The 20758-nt window shown below is 41.8% G+C and overlaps 2 protein-coding genes across 2 annotated transcripts in view; one reads left to right on the top strand and one right to left on the bottom strand.

Moving 5' to 3' along the window:
* COL4A2 (collagen type IV alpha 2 chain) overlaps nucleotides 1-4561 on the bottom strand; it is a 181916-nt gene extending 177355 nt beyond the window's left edge. Inside the window, exons 1-3 of the mRNA XM_033105154.1 lie at nucleotides 4360-4561; nucleotides 3974-4061; nucleotides 3800-3854 (exon numbers count right to left, since the gene is read on the bottom strand). Of these exons, the coding sequence (XP_032961045.1) occupies nucleotides 3800-3854; nucleotides 3974-4017 (99 nt within the window). The 5' untranslated portion in view covers nucleotides 4018-4061; nucleotides 4360-4561. The remainder of the gene's footprint in view (nucleotides 1-3799; nucleotides 3855-3973; nucleotides 4062-4359) is intronic.
* Nucleotides 4562-4693: 132 nt separating this feature from the next.
* The window catches only part of COL4A1 (collagen type IV alpha 1 chain), a 147169-nt gene continuing 131104 nt past the window's right edge, over nucleotides 4694-20758 (top strand). The window contains exon 1 of the mRNA XM_033105156.1: nucleotides 4694-4905. Within this exon, the coding sequence (XP_032961047.1) occupies nucleotides 4822-4905 (84 nt within the window). The 5' untranslated portion in view covers nucleotides 4694-4821. The remainder of the gene's footprint in view (nucleotides 4906-20758) is intronic.

Genomic DNA, 20758 nt, shown 5'->3' with positions numbered 1-20758 from the left:
TCCCCTACCTATGGCTCCGTGGGTGTTCCTTTTTGGCCTCACCATGTCCTGTGTTCTTATGTGGAGAGCGGGACCAGAGACCCCGCATGACAAAGGAGATGATAAAAACTTTAGAATACATTGCTGCTGCTGTTGCTTCTTTTTCTTTTTTGGGAGTGCGGGTGGGAATAAAGTGGCAACCTGCAGGAGCAGCAAGAGAATTTTCCAGGGTATGGGGCTCTAGAAACTGAATCTGGTGCTGAAAGCAGTTTGGAGGCCAACATTTCCTGGGGTGCACAGGGCTGCACCCTGATATCTAGAATCTAAAGTGTGCAACCCTGTCTCTCCAGCTGAGGTCATGAGGTCAGCCCAGCCCCCAGCATATTTAATCTCAGGCATGGAAGGTCTTTGTTCTCTGGAATTCTCTTTCTCCCAGAATCACACAGGACTGGTCTCTTAAATCTGCAAGACTGCTGTCCTATCTCTTGAGATAAGTAACAATGCTCAGAATGGGTGCGGTGAGCGCTTTTAAGTTTCCTTGAAGGTTACGAGCGTGCTGTCCTCTGCGGGAACCTTCCCTGACACAGGCCAAATAGATACCTCAAGCCTTGCTCTGTGCCACAAACTCCAGGGCACTTCACGTGCATCCATTCATCTGATAGCCCCTGACCCTAGAGGTGGATACCATTGGTAACATCCCCATTGCAGGAGAGGGGTAACCAGGACACAGGGGTTTGGTGAGTGCCACGGGTAGGCAGCAGCTCATCTGGGAATGAACCCCAGGCAGCCTACCTTCCGAGTGCGGTAGCCATTATGCTACACTGCCTTTTAGGAAGGGTCCCCTGCACGTGTGCTGGCCACCTTGGCATTGCTTTCAAGGCATGGCACCCTCAGGAAAGGCAACCTGGACAACAGTGAATGCTGCCCATGGTTGTACACGCAGAGAACCTGTGTCTATATTGGGTCCTGAGCCCAGGCTGCCCAGTGGGATTTCTGCTTGCTTTTCTCCTTTGGGACACCTGATCATATTGCTTCTCCCTTGCTCTTCAAAGCAAAGCAGCGGGACCGGGAGCGGGGGGGGGGGGGTCCCTTTTCCAGTGTGTGGGCTTTACTCTGTTAGTCACGCTTAAGATCAAGGAGAAAGCACAACCAGAAGACTCAAATACTGAAACTCAGGAGCACCCTCACTAGTACTGACTTACGGTCCGACCCTGGGAAGCTTAAGGCAGTGGGCAAGTGCCTGGGTTCAAATCCCACAGCTGCCACTTACAGAGAGAGACCTTGGGCAAGTTGTTTTAATTCTTTGTGCCTCTGTTTTCCCATCTGTAAAATGGGGGTGATAATATTTGCTTCTATCATAGATGTACTTTCCTATGAGGCTCAGATGTATTAAAACACACAAATTAACATATAGGAAGTACTCATTAAGTAACTCACTAACCATTTGTAGCTGCTTCTGCTCTAAAGCTTTCAAGCAACAATGAACAGCTGTTTTGACTAAATTGATCTAGCCCTGGGAAGAATCCTTGATACAAACAGGCAACGAGACAGGATTCTTGAGCATGGCACACAAATAGGGGAGGAGCAGAACTTGCCACTTAAAATTAAAAAAGATACTTTAATGAATATATATATCTAAAGATCAAGGAATAATTTCATGAGTAACAGCTATTAAAACCAGTGGTCATAAGAAGTTAATAAGTAGAAGATCCATTGTTGAGCATCACAACTTGCATGTCTGTTGAATAATACATATTAATACGTCTCTAGTAAAATAACTCAGAAATATCTATCCATTTTTATTTATAGATTTAGAATCTATAGGGACATGAAATAAATTGGCAAGTGACTCCCACTGCCTCCCAACACAATACTCTAGTTCAGTGGTTCCCGAACTTGACATCAAATGGTAATGTGGACTCCCAGGCTGCACCCCAGAAAGTCTAATCAGAAGGGCGGTCTACAATGCAGACCAGAGGTCTGAATTTGTAACCAACCAGGTGAATGTAAGGTTCCAAGGACTATACTCTGAGAATAAATGCTCTTGGTCCCATCCAAGGATCAGAGAGCAAAGAGACTCAGGTGAGTTGGCAGCATCTAAGAGTTTTGGAGGAAGGCAGAGAGGTAATACATGTAGGAGGGCATTGACCTCTGTAAAAAGCTGGTGGGTACTCTCTTTCTGTTCAAAGTGTGGAAACCTGGACCTCCAGGTTTGTGAGGCTGGGTAGAACTGCAATTAGGACCCAGGTCTTCTGACATGAAGCCCTTTCACTGACTTTGGGATCAGTCCCAGGTAAGATTCCCAGACTCTCACAGTCCTCAGGCAGGAAAACACTGATATTACAAAAGTGGTTCTAGGGGAAACAGGGGTGTGGGAGACAGAACAGCCAATGCACGCGCGCTAAACAGGATTCAGTGCTTTCCCTTCTAGAAACCTCGTCCTTCTTTGAGTGTGTGTGTGTAACTCTGGGCCAAGTCCTATATGTCATATGTGCATAAAGACCCATAAGGAACAAATATCCAGGTTCTGTCCTTCTTACATTAGGATGTGTAGAAAGGAAGAGACGGACCTGAACTTTAAGAAAACTTTGACTCGGAATGCTCCAGTCAAAGTCTCTGGCCTCCTTTCTAACTTCCCAACCTGGGCCCTCCCTGAACTGGAGCAGAAGACAGCAGAAAAGTAAGGCTAAAGGTTCTTTTCCAAGCTGGGGTAGTTCTTCCTCCCCCACAGCCTCTAAAATCTTTGTTTTACATGAGGATAGAACAATGTGAAAATGAGAGAATTTAAATCACACCTCGGATACAGCATCCCATTGTTCCTGTGTGTGCACTTTACCCAGAGTGAGAACTCTCGAGGAAAGAGGGAATTTCCAGCAGGAATCCCATGGAAATCAGGTGCTACAGAAATCCTATTCCATCCCACAGAGTACAGAGAGGGTGGGGTCCGGGACACCAATGTGTCCCCTTGATTTTCAGTCCCAGTTTAGACATTTGTGTCTTCAACCCAAGAGACCCACCAAACCTGTGGCCGTTTTGCCATATTACAATAAAGCTCAGTAAAAGTGGCTCCTATTATTTAAACACAATTTATAAAATCCCATACTGCAATCACGAGTGCAATGACAATATTGACAGAGCTGCCTTAAATGTCAGGGCTGCTCTGGGGTCAGGGGTGGGCACACAGTAAACGCGGCTCCCAACCTGGCTCTTCCAGGGGCAATGAAAGCGTTGGGAGAAAACCGAGTTTTCAGCCATTGTTCTCTCACAATGGTTCAAACGAAGTACAATGTTGTCTTGTTTTCCTCCTTGCCCCGCCCATCCTCCCTGCACCCCTCCCCCCAGCCTCTTATTTAAAAGAACAAGAAAAGTCTTCCAAGGACAGTGCAGTACCTAGACACCAGCTTCTGAGTTCTACGAAAACATTTCTAACCTGTATCCTTGCGCCTCATTGCCACGTGACTGACAGTCTTCCCTCACTTCTAAGGCTGGGGCTTTGCCTAATTCTTGGAAAAGGATGCTGCAGGCTACGTTTTTAATTATTGGCTCCCGTGTAAGGACCTAAGCCAGTAACGCACAGGATTGGCCCAGGATTGACGATGGGGGAACCCAAGGGAATGCAAACCTCAGTTCCTGGAGGAAAGCAAGCTTTCTCAGAACCTGGGCTGGATAGGGGCTGAAGGAGAACACACAGTCTCACACACACACACACACACACACGTTCAGGTGAACACGCACGAGCTGCCTTTTGTCAAGGCCACTCGGTGTCCCAACCACTCTCGGGCGCGCGAATCAAAGCCCATGAACGGGAGCCAGGACTTACCGCCAGGACGCTTTGGGCCAGGAGTCCCACTGTCACAGTCCCCAGAAGCAGCCACCTGGATGGGAGAGGGAGGAGAAGCGCCATGAGCGTGCGGCCCGGCTTGGCAATTCCTGAAAGTTACAAGGAAGGGCTCCGCGTGCGAGACCCACGCGGGCACCGCAGAAAATCGCTCACCGCCGCAGGGCAGGGCTAGACGCCGCGCACTGGTCTCTATCCATGCTCCCAGTCCAGCCACTCTGGGATCCGGCTGGTCCTTTTTAGCCTGGAAGGGGAGAGACAAAGCGGACTTAGCAGGGGCTGCTGGGGAGGGAGGCATCCCTGCCGCCGCCTCCTTCTGTGAGACGCCCGGGAGTGGCGTGCGCCTACACCTCCTTGCGGGGGTGACGGAGAGCCGCCCCACCACGAGACAGAAGAAAGGGGAGCCTTCCCATCTAGGCCCTGGTTGGTGCTGCTTGGCCGCGGCCGCTTGATCCCCATCCCCGCTCCCACTCCTAAGAGAGTGCACAGGGCGCCCCAAGTTCGTGCCCTCGGCCTGGGTCTGTCCCCGGGATTGCTCTCACCTCAGGCCCGGCTTCCGTCCCCCAGAAGCGCCCGGCCGCGGCACAGCAGCGCCGCTGCTCTATCGGGCTCCCGGGCCGCGGGCCTCGGGGCTCGCAGTCGGCGAGCGCCGGGACTCAGGGTCCGGCAGAGGCAGCGGGTGGGTGAGGAATGCGGAGACCTAGCGTCCAGGCGCGCGGCGGCCACAATCCTCCGGCCGCGCGCTCCCGCCGCCTCTTACCCGCGCGGCAGAATCCACCCCTCTGAGACGCCGCACGCGCGCCGCCGAGGGGAGGGGGCAGGGCCAACAAATTGGGGAGCTCGCCTGGCGGCGCTCAGGTCTCTGCCGCAAGCCGCCGCGCCCGGGACTGCGCTGCGCTAGCGCCGGGGCCCTCCGAGAGTGAACCGCCCGCCGCGGCACTCGAGCGCCCGGCCACCGTCCCCCGCCGCCACCCGCGGGTCGCCGCCGCCCCGGGCGCACCACCATGGGGCCCCGGCTCGGCGTTTGGCTGTTGCTGCTGCCCGCCGCTCTCCTGCTCCACGAGGAGCGCAGCCGGGCCGCTGCGAAGGTGAGTCCCGGCCGGCCCGGCTACCCGGCGTCCGGTCCTGCGCCCCGGGCGCGCCGCGCTGCCCCTTTGTCCCTAGCCAGAGCCTTCCGCCCACCCCTCCGGGGTCGCGCTTGGCACGGCCAGGTGTACTCTTCAGGCCGGTCCTCCCTGATGATCCCTGTGGGCTGAGATCGCGCATCCATTAGGGAGTCTCCTTTGTTGTGGGCTGGGTAGGGGCGAGTTACGGGACTCCTCAGGGCCGTGGGCAAGTGTGCAGAACTTGGTGCGCACCGTGGGGGGTGAGTGTGCTTGGGAGTTAGCGGGATTTGAACTCGCACCGCGGGGCGCACAGCGGCTGGCCGCCTTCACCTGCCTTGGGTGCTTGGGTGAGTCGGCGGCGGGAGGGATAGACACTCGCGCCCCACGCTGCTCGGAACCCCACACATGTGCCTTGAGTCTCTTTGGGCGTGTTTCTCTAGATTTTTGGAGACTGTTGGTTGATGCTGAACAGTTCTGGGCCGTTTGCCTGGAAACAGCTGTATCTTTGCTTTCCCACGACTTTTCTGTCGCTAATACACGCTCAAGAGCCCAAGTGGGGCTTTTCTGCAGTGCAGCTTTAAAAAGTTACTCTACTCAACTCGTTGCCTTTTATTAATATATTAAAAAAAATTATAACCAGATTTATATTTGAGTGTGAAACCAAAATGAAACTGCATCTCATTGTTCTATGCACAAATTGTTTTCCTAGTTTTCATTTCCTCCGGCTATGTGCTTGCCCGGAAAGGAGCTGGGAGTTGGGTTTGCAGGAGTAAAGGCTTCCAGCTCTGGACTGTCCTTGATGTACTGTTGTTCTTTCCTTTTTTCCTTCCCCTCAGACAGAATAAAGACCTCAGCTGTTCCACAGTGTCAAAGCCTCGTAGACAAAACCCCAGGAAGGTGTGGCTTCTAAACACATTTTGCATTATCTCCCCCCCACCAAATGTTTAAAAATGATTTTGCTACTTGCCACATTTCTCACTCTTTTACTGTTTCAAATCCTAATCTTGCTCTGTCTTCGGTGTTTTGTTTTGTTGTTTTTTTGTTCATTTTTAAAAATTTTCTCCTGGAAGAATGATACTCACCGATTCTATTTCATCATGTATAAATTATTACTGTTATATACCAGAATAAACTGTCAGTGTGCGCACATGTCTCATCACAGAGCGCTGGACTCCTTGTTGGCAGCGCCTTCATTGGGTGTTGAAGGGACTAATGGTTACACTCACAATTAACTTCAGATTGTTACTCCCAGTCCAGCGTCTGTAGTCAGTTATTTAAACTCTCCAGTGATGTTGACAAAAGACTTTCAAAAGAGGAGGCTCCAGAATAGTTTATTTGGGTGTAGAAATATTGACGAAAAAATTTAATACTTCCAAGGAGAGATTGCTAAACCTGATGGCAAGCAAATGAAAGTTCTCTATTTGGAAATATGAACCTCTGTTTGGACTTAGATTTTCTGATTGATAATATTAGCAGAGCAAAGCTAATCTGAAGAGCTAACTTTTCAAATAGCCAGGATTTTAAAGAATGAGCCACTCACTTATGGAAACTCCTGTTCCTACCTGGGAAATCAAACTCATTGTTGACTTGGGTTTTTACTTCCCTTTATTCTCTAAAGCCCAAGTATATTCCTACTCACTAGCTTTGCCCTGTCCTTCATGTCACATAGTATTTTAAGAGATCTGGCATGTGGATACCTTCTGATAACCACTTAATACATATTATCATTACATTGTATTTTTCCTGGCTTAATTACAGAGAGATGCATATGATTTATGGGTGTACAAGAAAATCCATTCAAAAATAATATTTGGCTAATTAAAAAATTTGTCTCACTTTTCATGCCAGCGATAACATTGTTTCATTTACCTCCTTCCAAAGTCAGCTGTTAGGTACACCAAAAAGTTGAAATAACTTCAGTATTGATCCAAGCAAAATAGCATTTAAAAATACATTTTGAATGATAAGATGCTTCAAATCAATCAAATCCTCATTGAGAGGCCAACACAAATGATTCTTGGAGTACCTGCCCCTTTGAAGTATCTGAATCACAGTTTACCTGCATTTGTGTGCCCAAACATCACCTACTAGATACTGGGCACAGATTGTACTTATTTATTTTTCTTATGAAATGCTGTTTGATTTTACATTTAACCAGGTATGCTATGGTTATACTGTTCATTTACTAGTGGATGGATTGTCTTTCTAAGCCAGTGAGTTTGGCCACTCCTACCCATGATGCCCATCCCTAACTTTTCTTTCTTAGGCAAGAAAGGAGGAACAGCGTGCAGGCTGAGACAAAAATGTGCTCATAGAGTTATCGTGGAGTGAGTGCCCTGTGTTCTCAGTCATGCAGTCATACTGAGCTGAATGAATGGTTCCTTCCACAGCCTCTAAATTTCTCCCTCCAATGGGTCCATGTGACGCTTCTTCACAAATTCTTCCTCAGGATCAGAAATGTGAACTTTGCCCGAAGTGTAGTGATGCCTGCCTAGCGACATTGGCATCTCCAGACTATGAGTCACCACTCCTGGGACTGAATGAGTTAGAACTCAAATGAAGTGAGATTTAAGTCCATTTGAGTATGGACCATGTTCTGCTGGAAATGGAATTTAAATGAGAAGGCTGATTTCTGATTTAGTCCCAATATCTATCCTGTTCATGACAGCAATGTGAGAACCCAGTATCCCGGGAGTGAGATGGATGAGACACAATCGAAATCATGATGCTCTTTACATATAGAATTGGACCAGGGTGAAGGGAAGCATCTCTAATACCAACCAGAAGATAAATGTACATAAACTATGTGTGTAAGAGTGCACGCTTATGAAATTATTAGTGGTATGTATTGGTCACATATACACAGAAGAGTGTGCTTTAGGAACAAGAGGATCCTAAATTTTGTGTCTCCTTTCATTAAGGAGATGATTTTGGAGGACTCATTAGCTCCATGCCTCAATTTCCCTGGCAGGTCTGCCTCTGCTCCCAGGAATCCATCCCTACCTTCCTTCATTCCCCACGTGCGCCCTGAGCACTTCTTCATGCTATGCACTCTGCCAGATGCTGGCCGTGCCGCAGTGAGTGGGACCCACTCTCTGCCCCCAGGAAAGTCACAGTTTGGAGCGAAATACTGAGAAACAGGCAAATACAACTTATACTGGTAAATGCTATAATCAAGATAGACCAAGGACCATGGAGTATCTAAACTAGCTTTGGGGAACTCAGGGAAACTTCTGGGAAGACATCTTACCTCTAAATCTAAGGAAGAAGTAGGAATTGTAAACGCAGCATATTATTTTTATATGTGCCTCTATGGGGCATCATACAGGGGTATGATAATTCTACCTGTCCTTTTACAAGTCTAAGGGTCTTTGCATTTAAAGATGACCCTAAATTTCCCTCCTTTGAGATACCAAGATGTCATTGTTTCTGTTATCAGCAATCTTGGTAGCTGAACTTTTGTCCTAGACGGGTAGAGAGACACTGAGGGCAAGGTCTTGAGAGAACAGCGATAAGAAGCACCCAGCTCTGAGGGGGGACCCTGGGATTGGTGGTGTTCTCTCTCTTGAGGCTGCAGATACAGTGGAATGTTTGGAGACTTGCAGCATGGGTGACTGATTCTACGCGGGAGTGCCTTTAGGAACTGACCCAGAAAACCTACCCTCACTTGGGCAAGGACATGAGGGAAGTCACAAAACCCTCCATTATTCATTAACAAGACTGTTGGCAAATTTCTTGGGACTGGTAAGAATGGCGGTAACTTAACAAGCTCAGTTATCTAGTTAAGAGCTGGTAAAGATTTTGCAGACAAATTGAACCCACAAGTGACGCTCTAAGACAAAACCTTTTAGAAATCAGGAGAGCATCAAGAAGTGCATAAATTACAACTCTTGTTTTGATGAAGCATACAATGTTTGTTATAACAATTGTTCCAGAAATTGAAAAAAGATTGACCTCATTAAAATGTCTCAAGCAGATTTGGTATTTTGAGTTCTTGGGCTAGAGTAAGCAAAAGCAACAATAGAATGCCTAAAATAATATCACTAGAGCATTGTTCTTCCTGCTATTATTAAACAACCACTAAAAAATGTCAACTATGGAACAATACAAAAGACGTATTCCTACCATTCTTATGCATACAATGAAAGGGGATGTAAACCAGAACATATTTCAATTGTCGATTTCTTTTAAGGAGTTTAACACTGTAAGAATTACTTTGGGGGTTCATGTTTTTATAGCCTGATACACAGTGAGCTGGTTCCATCCTGTGTTTCCCCTCCATTGTTCTCCTGAGGTCTTAATCCTGTGACATAAGTCTATCCTAGTTTTCTTCTACCTCTCTGCTGTTCTTCCTCTTCCAAACCCCTCAGTGTGGGTAAACCATGGGAACAGGCCTCAGCAGGCTTCCCTCTTTTCTCTAATCCTCTTCACCTATGGAGATTTCCTCCCATGATTTGTTATCATTCCATGAAGGTGATTCCAAACCTTTTTCTTGAATTCCAGTCTAGTATCTTCATGTTCCCATGGAACTTGTACCTGCTTTGATCTCAGACTTAGCAAATGTATCCAGAACTGAGCTTACTTTTACCCAGACCAACTGCCCTTCCCAACTCTCCCATTTTGGTCATTGGCACCCTTCATGTTTCCTGATGCTTGGCCTAGAGACCGTGACTTCATCTTGAGGCCTCACCCTTCCTTCATTTTTATCCTCCATGTCACTCAGTCATCAGGTCTACCCTTCTTTCTACATGTGTCATAGAGTCTCCCCCCTACCCCCGCTTTCTCTTTCCATGGCTATGACCCCATTCTAGGTCTATTCACCTTGTGCCAGGATTGCCACAAACCCTCCTGACTCCTGCCCCTTCTTTCAGCCTTGTGTTCTTTCCAGCCATTCCTCACGTTGTCATGAGTCTGTCTTCAGAGATCCAGTCTATGACCACATGATTCTTCTGCTCAGCATCTGACAATGGCTGCCTACTATCTGACCAAAGGTTTTCATCTCTTTGGCCAAAGGTTTTCATCTCTTTGGGTGGGGTTTGTTCATTTGTTTTTCAATAAAGTATTTAGTTTTAGAGCGGTTTTAGGTTCAAAGCAAAATTGAGAGCAGGTACAGAGATTTCTCATATAGCCCCTATGTCTGCACAAGCACAGCCTCTCCCATTATCAACATCCCTCACCAGAGTGGTACATTTGTCATAAATGATGAACCTATATTGACACATCATCATCACCACTCCCCAACGTGCAACATGGGTAATTATCATGAAGGGCTAATCTCTGTGTTCAGTGGAGCAGTGTAATCTCTTTGAGCCTTGGGTCCCTAATCTATCAAATGAGGATAATACAGTGTCTGCGGAAATCTTCCAGTTGCTCAGTGAAGTTGAAGCAAGTAAGCATTCAAGAAATGTTGGGTGTTATTTCTGCCATGTGACTGGGGTCATGTTGTCTTATGTATGTTAGTCCGACATCCCTGACAATTATGAGATGCTGGAGGACATAGCTTCTTTTTAGAATGCCCCCACTGTCTGGGGGAGAGTCTGACACATGGAGGGAAACCATTAATTGCTTATAGTTAGTTTTCATGTTTCTGGTTGCCATTTGCCTAGGACCCCTGAGAGAGTACCAGTGGAGATGTGTGCTGACTCACGGAGATTCTGTTACATTACTGACCCCTGTGGTAGTTTTAAGGAACACAGAGAAAAGTAATGTCAAACGAAGGTGTTTCCTCTCAATTTGGAATTTGGAGTAGACATTCCATCACAGACTAAACACAACTTGGAAATATATACAGTGCTGAACTCTTTACGTAAATAGTTTATTCCGTGGTTTAGTAATATTCCTAGTTTTGCTACACTTGGTTTTTAATCTGCCCACTCTAAGAACATTTTATGTTATCTGAGTTTTAAAGCTTGCTTGAATTGTGGTAAAGTAAAAGACAAATGCAAAGTGTTCAAATCAGATATGAAAACAATGTACTACATGCCGTGTGGGCTTTTGTGTATCTCTTGCTTATAAAAGAGAATTATCTAAACTCTTCATCTTTTATTGCTCTTGGAGTCAACACTTGTTCAGAATTTTGGAATTACTATTGTTTATTATCAAATAAATGTCTTAGTGTACTGTGGGCATTTCTTGTTGGGATAACAGCAAGAGATACCAGCTGTGAACTGGAAGAATCCAACTTGATGTTAATTGCTCTATTCCCATTTCACCAAATATACCAACAAGTGGAGAAGCCATTTGTATACTCACTCAGAGAGAGTTTAGCTGATTAAATAAATGTTGTCCAACTCAGCAGAATATTTGGAGACAATATTCCTGTATTTAACATCTAATAAAAATTGTTAAAAGTTTCTATTCAGTTTCAGCTTTAGAAAATAAACATATTCCTTTATGAAGAACAAAACCCAGTGTTTCTGGTTGTGTAACTCAACGTTTCCAAAGCTGCACAAACTTCTCCTAGCAGCCAGTCACATAACTGGAGATGAAGAAGGTTCAGAGTTTAGTGATACCGTGTTTCCCCAAAAACAAGACCGGGTCTTACATTAAGTTGTGCTTACATTAAGCATTAGGGCTTATGTTCAGGGGATGTCAGCCTGAAAAATCTGCTAGGGCTTATTTTCCGGTTAGGTCTTATTTTCGGGTAAATACAGTATGTGGTAGCGTGTGTCTTCACTTGAAAGATAAATCTGACCTAACAGTTAGCATTTAGCATAAGGGGAATTTTTGAGGGTACTAAGTCAGTATTGGTTTCCTGTTTCAGAATATTGCAAAGAAACCCAATGATAACTATTTCGGTATTTTTCCTTAATTTCTATTAAGATATAATATTAATGTATATTTTAATCAGAGGGAGACTTGGCTGCTGCATCTCTAACAGTATTTTTGTAAAGTAAGCATATTTTGTAATATTAAAAAAACAATAAAAATTTCCGCTAAAATCCAAAATTATTTTTTTATACAACCAATGACTTATTTATTTGTTTATTTATTAAAATTTATTGGGGTGACAATTGTTAGTAAAATTACATAGATTTCAGGTGTGCAATTCTGTATCACATCATCTATAAATTACATTGTGTGTTCACCACCCAGAGTCAGTTCTCCTTCCATCACCATGTATTTGATCCTCCTTACCCTCATCTCCCACCCCCCAACCCCTTTACCCTCTGGTAACCACTAAATTACGTTCCCCAGATTAAACCAATGACTTATTTTTGAGCACCGGAGTATTTACTTCCATAACATCCAAGAGCATTAGCTTTAAAATGTCATTTTAAAATACAGGCAACTCCTTTTCCTAATGGGCTTTAATTTTTAAGATGCATTTTAGAATTTTTAAACGAATACAGTAACACATTTTAATGTTGCAGAGTTATTACTAAGTTGTGTGAAACTTATTTGCTAGTTCCAGACTATTCCTGCATTAGAACTTGAGTTAAAGTAATATTATTATTATATTATTATCATTATTACCTATGATGTACAAGATTTTAGTAGGGAAAAAAGGCCACAGAACTATAGTTTGGTCCATTTTTTCTAATGTCCATTTGGCAAATACTTGATCTAATTGTATCTTAAGTAAAAGTCATGTACTATCTGAGGGTTCAGCTTAATTCCAAGGACTCTAAAATTAGCTAGACAAAAGAAATGTCTATGTCTCTAAGAAGCTTGCATTAAAGGGAGATGTACACACAACTTCTTGGAAAGACAATTGCAATGTTTCAAATACATCTAGAGAGAAAAATAGTCCAGTGACCTATTTGTTGTGCATGGGGAAGCAGGCACTGCAGTTAAGCTCATGGGTGCTGGTTTGAATCCCAGCTGTGCCTCTTATAACCGTGTAACTGCAAGCAAATTACCTACTTCCTTCTGCACACATTTCCTCATCTGTAAAGTGGGGACAAAAATAATGTCCCGCTTAGAGAACATGTATGAGGATTCAACAAACGAATATTTGTGAAGCATTTATACAGTGCTGTCTTTGTGCCAGGAACTGTTTTGTTTGTTAAATTAAAAACACATTTTGAGGAATAAATAGCAAAGTAATTATACCATGAAGGCATCCTGGAGCTGGAGAAGACCGCAAAAGGTCACCTGTACCCGTAGTTCTTGAACTTGAGCTCACAGCAGAATCATCTGGAGGGCTTGATGAAACATAGATACTGAGCCCCACTGCCAGAATTTCTGCTTCAGGGGCTGTGGGGTGCACCTGAGAACTGTATTTCTAACAGGTGATGTTGATACTGTAGGTTTGAAGACTATAGACCTTGTTCATTTTCTTCATTTTACAGGGGCAACTGTTTGATGGATGTGAGCTATAAACATGCTGTTCTGCGACATGAGTGTGGACTCAAATAGAAGCTGAACCATTGCATTGAAAGTGACTTTCCCAACTCTCATTATCTTTTTTTTCCTTATTGGTTGTTGTTACTGCTGGCAATTCCAGTTCCAGCTCTGTGGTGCTGTTGGGAAGCTTAGGAGTAGGAAGAAAGTTCTAGAAGTATGCTCGTGAATTAATTTGGAGAGGGCTTGATAGGTACGAAGTGGGGACAGCTGGTGCCGAGAGAAGATCCTGGTGCCCTGTGGTCCTCCTTTCCACCTCAGGACATGGGACATGAGGTTTCTCATGATTATGTACTTAAAGTCAGATTTTGCCATTGTTAGTGGCTCCCTTCATTCCCATGCACCTGCTGAGACTGTATGGTTGAGGCTGGCCCAGGGCAGAACCCAGTCAGGGTTTGTGAGGCCAGACTCCCATCACATGACTTCAACTTCTTGCAGCGCCCACCTTCACCCACCCTCTCTGTGCCTTGGCCACTTGGCCCCCTGAATGAGGAATTTCTGTTTTGCATCTTATTATGGCCAAATCCATATCCTGGAGATTAAAGACCATTTGGGGTTAGCGGTTTAAAATAACTCCTAAATTTTGGTCAGGAAATAGCCTGTAAAATTAAGATGAACTTGCCAAAACAGGAAAATGGGTCAGTGATGGGGAAAAAATACCACAATGTAGGTAGTTCAGCCTCTGGGTCAGATGGATTTTGGATAGTACAAAACTTGGTTCAGAATCACACTATTCACTGATAAACGGGAGGGCACGCCGCTTATTACATAGCATGTGCAACAGCCAGTCTTCTTGGTTCATCCCTCATTCATTCCTTTTACAAACATTTTTTGCATGTAAACATGCTAATAACAGATGCTTTTTATCAGTTTGTTAAAGCAACATTGAACAAATAGCTATTGGGCGCCTTAGTAGTAATTAGATTTTGTTTTCACAAATGTCTCAAAATAATAAGACTGTATTTCTTCATTCTGGAATTCAGGCTTTTACTGGGATTCTACAATTAATCATTTTTTATTTCTTGTTGACCTTAGATATTTTCGGAGTTATCATCCATTAATATATTACTAGAGTTACGTATTTGTTTTTATCTCTTGAGTAGATAATTCATTTAAAACATATATAACTTTGGGCATTGGTTTAAGCTAGAAGCCAAATTTATAACCAAAGTCCCAATGTTTTTTATATCAATAAAAATAAAACAAAAAGGCTAAGAATTCATTTAAGCACATAGCACAAATTAATATGCTGATAACTCAGTTTCTTGATTTTGGCATTTGAAACCTGTTCAATAAATGTGTGTTGAGTACTCACTCAGGGTCAGAAGTTAGAATAATTCTAATAATGGTATAATAAATGCTGTATTGAAAAATTAAAACTTTCACTGTTCGCTTTTTGCCCAAAAAGTTTTTACTTAGGTTCTGACTCTTTAAAAAAAGCATCATATGTGATACAGAATTGCACACCTGAAATCTATGTAATTTTACTAACAATTGTCACCCCAATAAATTTAAAAAATAAATTAAAAAAAAAAGCATCATATAATCACAGACTCTGGAACCAGACCACATGTGTTTGAATTCTTGATTTACCAACAAGAAGCTATTTGACCTTGGGCAACCTATTCAACCTCTCTGTGCCTCAGTTTTCTGATCTGTGAAATAGGAGTAATGATACTATTCCTTTAAAAGATTGTTGTGTAAATAGTACATATGATAATACACGTAAAGCACATACATGTGTGACTGACATAGCATGAGTCCAAGAAATGTTAGCTTTTATTATCGATTTCATTATATTGTTGATATTCATCTGTAACTAAAACTACATTGATTAAAAAATGTTTTTCTTTTACATGTATTTCATCCCTTAAAATGAAATAAACTTCTTGAATAATTTACAAATATAGGATTATAATGATATTCACACACATTAAATATGTTTTTATTGCACAATTTTAAGGGTATAATTCTACCCCTAAAACATTCCAAGATGGAAAACGGGGCTTTGAAGCATGACAAAATTAAAACTAACAGAATCAAGTTGAAATGAAAGACATTGTAGTGATTTCATATAGGAAGTGACAGCATTAGCACAGTTTCAACTTCTTGTGAGATACTCTGACAGCTGGTATTTTATAGACACTCAGAAGAGGAGTGTCTTCCATAGATTCCTTCCTGGTAGTGACTAATGTGAAAAGAGCGTAGATTAATGAGACATTGTGCAAAAGTGAGAATCACCTTTGAGACCTTTCTCCCTGACCTCGGTAAAATGGGAAAGGGCATCTCTTCCTTAGCATGAAAAATGGAGGTACTCCAGGACTGTTTCCTCAGCCTTCCAAATCATGCGATTTCTTGGAGTCTGATTATTGACTCTAGTAACTTCCCACCAATGCATCAACTAAGTCCAGAGTTGATGGGTCTGACTGAAGAGGATAACCCCATCTTTAGTGATTTATCACTCCTAATAAATCCCTCTGAAGTCGGTCAGTCATGGGGATCAGTGAGCTGCTTTGGTGTGTGTGCCGATGTGGAGACAGATCCAAGTGGTGGCTCACTCATAGAAATCTCACCTGTTGCCAAGTTTAAGCTTACATTGGCAGCTCTGCATCTCTGTCTGCCTTGGGCCATATTTCACGATAGGCAATGTCTATGGGGCACCAGAGGTGGGGCTTCCAGCCACATAAACATTTTCCGCTGAGACCCATTTTAGAATTCACCTTAGGTTGGGGTCAGAAAGCCATGGAGTGAGAGAGTGTAAGAGAACAATCCAAACACATTGACAGATTGAGGATGTTTATCCATTAAAAAGCCTAAAAATAGTCTAGCTCTATATCACTAGATAAAGAGTAGTTCTACAAGGGACTCTACATGTCTTAGGGAAATGAGTCTTATTTATACATTTTTATCTTAAATTGATCTTATAGAATGTTAGGGCTTTTTGTATATTAAGTGTCTTCAGTTAACTTATGTATGCATATACTCGTATACATACATGTACATCTGTAACATATACACATTTATTAGATGAATGCATGCATGAGTATGTTATCTATAGATATAATTAATGGTATCCATTCATTCATACATTCATTCATGTAATAAATATTTATTGTACACCTGTTATGTGCCAGGTATTAGTCTAGGCTGTGGAACAAAACAGGCAAGAATTGCTGCCCTCAAAGATAGTTTATGGAATTAATACAAACAATTTTGGCCTTCCTTCATGTTGAAGTAGAAAGTATCTAAAAAAAAGTCTCTCTTTGCTGTTTTAGGAATGGCTCACCTCAGAAATTCAACTCTGTTAAGTTATAAATATAAGGAAGAGAACCGAATTCCTCTGTAGGCAATATTATCTACTTCGTATCTCTAACATAAATTCATGAGACTAACAGATATTCAGGGTTGTTCCAATGTCTATAGAAATTAGACATTTTGAAATACCTCTAGAGTAGGAAATAAGTTAGCTTGGTTTTCCTCTTTGCCCTGGGAATTATGCAAAGCTAGCTAACTATGGGAAAACAACTTGGATTTAGGGGGAACAGAGGCATCAGATGTGGAAACACCAGATAGAAGAATGGAAACTTCAGAAAGCAAACGTGTTGCTACAGTGTTCATGATTTTGACGAGAATGGCATGTGTCACAACAATGATGATGCAAGAATATTGTCCTTTCCCTTAAAATTGCATTGCTCTATGGCCAAGTCAGCAAGACCTTGTGTGAAGAGGCTTGAGACAAACAGTCAAAAGAGGGATGCTTATGTAATCAGCAGGGACACATTTGAGGACCTCTAGATCCAAAGGACAAATGGTCATGCCACCCTCATTGTATACTGCAACTCCTATGGGAAGACTGCTGCAATGTGTAGCAGCACCCAGAAATGAAGAGTTGGTATTCTTAGGTTCAACATTTACTCAAACCTGGAGGAGTTCTCGTCATGATGAGCACTTGAGCCCCTTTCTGTTGAGTTATGCTATTTGGCAAAATTGAAGTCCTATTGCAAAGACCAAGGTTTCCCAGGTTCCCTGGGCAAAACCAATCTAATTTGCGAGTAGAGACAAATGGATCAGAAACATGAAGCCTGTTTCTGTGAAAATATTGAGTGGCTTAAAAAAAGAAAACATAGGTTCTTGGCAGAATGTGTTGGCCAATTGTCCTAGACAATTGAAAGTACACGTCTCTAGATTCCACTTGGGGTTGACGGATTAGGAACTGCAAATTGGTAGTCACATAATAGTCATGGGGATGTGAAATACATTATGGATAATATAATCAATAATGTTGTAAAGACTGTAGGGTGTCAGATGGCACTGGACTTCATATATATAGTCACGGGATGTAAAATACAGCGTAGGGAATATAGTCAACGGTACTGTAATAGCTATGTATGATGTCAGATGGATAGTAGACTTGGTGGGGTTATCACTTTGTGAGGGGTGTAAATGTCTAATCGTTATGTTGTTTTGTAACACCTGAGATGTTTTGTACATCTTGCAACTGTGAAAAGCTATTGATATGGGGGTGGAAATAACGTAAAAATCTCTGATGAAATGTATGATATTACAGAGCCTTTTTGGTGGGAAATAATTATAGAAATAATCCTTAATAAACTTAATCCCTTAATTGGCAATTCTCTTCTTAAATAGTGTCAGAGCACAAAGAGGAAGTAAGATCAGCTGATATTTCCAATATGTCTAAACATCATGTTAAAAATGCAGACGTGAGTTTGAGTTGCTGTATCTGAGCGGAATTGCTTGTGACCTCCAGTCAGAATGACAGGTGATGGATAGTAAGTACGAGGAGACAACTCCAAACTTGAATGCAACTTATTCTGGTCCTGGATGGTATGAAAATGTGTAATTTGAGGAACTCAGTATTAACTTGAAAGCTGTGCATGACAAAATCATTAGGTTGAGTTTCTCATTACTAATAGCCTTGCAGGTAGATCTGACAACCACTAGCTTGAATAGTGTTTTTTCGTTCTTACATTTTTTTCAATTATAGTTGACATTCAATATTATTTTATATTAGTTTCAGGTGTACAGCATAGTGGTTAGACATTTGTATAATTTATGAAGCGATCACCCTGCTTAGTCTAGTACCCACCTGGCACCATACATAGTTATTACAACATTATTGACTATATTCCCTATGCTCTTCTTTACATCCCCATGACTATTTTGTAACTACCCATTTGTGCTTCTTAATCTCTTCACCTTTTTCACCTTCCCATCTGGCAACCATCAGTTTGTTCTCTGGATCTATGAGTCTGTTTCTGTTTTGTTTGTTCGTTTATTTTCTTTAGATTCCACATATTAGTGAGATCATATGGTACTTATCTTTCTCTGTCTGACTTACATCGTTTAGCATAATACCCTCTAGGTCCATCCATGTTGTTGCAAAAGGTAAAATTCCGTTTTTTTATGACTGAGTAATATTCCATTGTATAAATGTACCACAATTTCTTTATCCAATGGCCTATTGATGGGCACTTAAGTTGCTTTTGTATCTTGGCTATTGCAAATAGTGCTGCATAGTGAACACAGGGGTGCATGTATATTTGAATTAGTATTTTGGATTTCTTTAGATAAATACCCAGAAGTGGAATTGCTGGGTCATAAGGAATTCTATTTTTAATTTTTTGATGAACCTCCAAACCATTTTTCATAGTGGCTGCACCAATTTGCAATCCTTCCAATAATGCACAAGGGTTCTCTTTCCTCCACATCCTCACCAACACATGCTGTTTGTTTATTTATTATTGTTAGCCATTCTGATAGGTGTGAGTTGATATCTCATTGAGGTTTAATTTGCATTTCTCTGATGATTAGTGTCATTGAGCATCTTTTCATATGTCTATTGTCCATCTGTATGTTCTCTTTGGAGAAATGTCTATTCAGGTCCTCTGCCCATTTTTAAATTGGATTGTTTGTTATTTTGGTATTTAGTTGTATGAGTTCTTTGTAAGTTTTGGATATTAACCTCTTATTGGTTGAATCATTGGTGAATATCTTCGCTCATTCAGTAGGTTGTCTTTTTGATTTGTTGATGGTCTCCTTTGCTGTGCAAAAGCTTTTTAGTTTGATGTAGTCCCATATGTTTATTTTTTCTTTTGTTTCCCTTGCCTGAGGAGATGTACCAGAAAAAAATATTACTAAGAGCAATGTTCCGAAGAGTTTGCTGCCTATGTGTTCTTGCAGGAGTTTTATGGTTTCAGGTCTTACATTTAAGTCTAAGGTATTTTGAGTTTATTTTCGTATATGTTGTAAGAAAGTGGTCTAGTTTTAGTTTTTGCATGTATCTGTCCAGTTTTCCCAAAACCATTTATTGAAGAGACTGTCTTCAGCCCATTGTATATTCTTGCCTCCTTTGTCATAGATGAAATGACCATATAGACATGGGTTTATTTCTGGGCTCTCTATTTTGTTCCATTGATCTGCGTGTCTGTTTTTATGCCAGTACCATGCTGTTTTGATTACTGAAGCCTTGTACTATAGTTTGATATTAGTAGTGGGATACTTTCAATTTTATTCTTTTTTCTCAAGATTGCTGTGGCTATTCGGCATCTTTTGTGGTTCCATATAAGTTTTCAGATTATTTGTTCTAGTTCTGTGAAAAATGCCATTGGTATTTTAACAGGGATTGCATTGAATCTATGGATTGCTTTGGGTAGTAAGGATATTTAATGATGTTAATTCTTCCTGTCCATGAGTACGATATATGTTTCCATTTATTTTTATCTTCTTCAGTTTATTTCTTCAATGTTTTACCTGCTTGGTTAGATTTATTCCTAGGTATTTTTTTGATGCAATTGTAAGTGGGATTGTTTTCTTAATTTCTCTTTCTGATAGTTTGTTATTGGTGTATAAAAATGCAACTGATTTCTGAAAATTAATTTTTTATCCTGCTACTTTACTGAATTCATTCATTAGTTCTAATAAATTTTTGGTAGACCCTTAGGGTTCTTTCTATATAGTATCATGTATTCTGCAAATAATGACAGTTTTACTTCTTTCTTTCCAATTGGGATGTCTTTTAGTATTTTTTTTTTCTTGTCTGATTGCTGTGGCTAGGACTTTCAATACTGTACTGAACAAAAATAGTGACAATGGACATCCTTGTCTTGTTCCTGATCTTAAGAAAAATGCTTTTAGCTGTTTGCTATTGAGTATGATGTTAGCTATGGGTTTGTCATATATGGCCTTTATTATGTTGAGGTATGTTCCCTCTATTCCCACTTTGCTGAGAGTTTTTATTACAAATGGATGCTGGATTTTGTCAATATTGATATGATCATATGATTTTTATCATTCATTTTTTTTTATTTTTAAGAATATTTTTTTATTTAAATTTATTGGGGTGACAATTGTTATTAAAATTACATAGATTTCAGGTGTGCAATTCTATATCACATCATCTATAAATTACATTGTGTGTTCACCACCCAGAGTCAGTTCTCCTTCCATCACCATATATTTGATCCCCCTT

The sequence above is a fragment of the Rhinolophus ferrumequinum genome, chromosome 4, assembly GCF_004115265.2.
Source record: "Rhinolophus ferrumequinum isolate MPI-CBG mRhiFer1 chromosome 4, mRhiFer1_v1.p, whole genome shotgun sequence".
Taxonomy (NCBI): Eukaryota; Metazoa; Chordata; class Mammalia; order Chiroptera; family Rhinolophidae; genus Rhinolophus; species Rhinolophus ferrumequinum.
The sequence above is the reverse complement of the archived record's forward strand: the minus strand, read 5'-3'. Positions and strand labels throughout refer to the sequence as shown.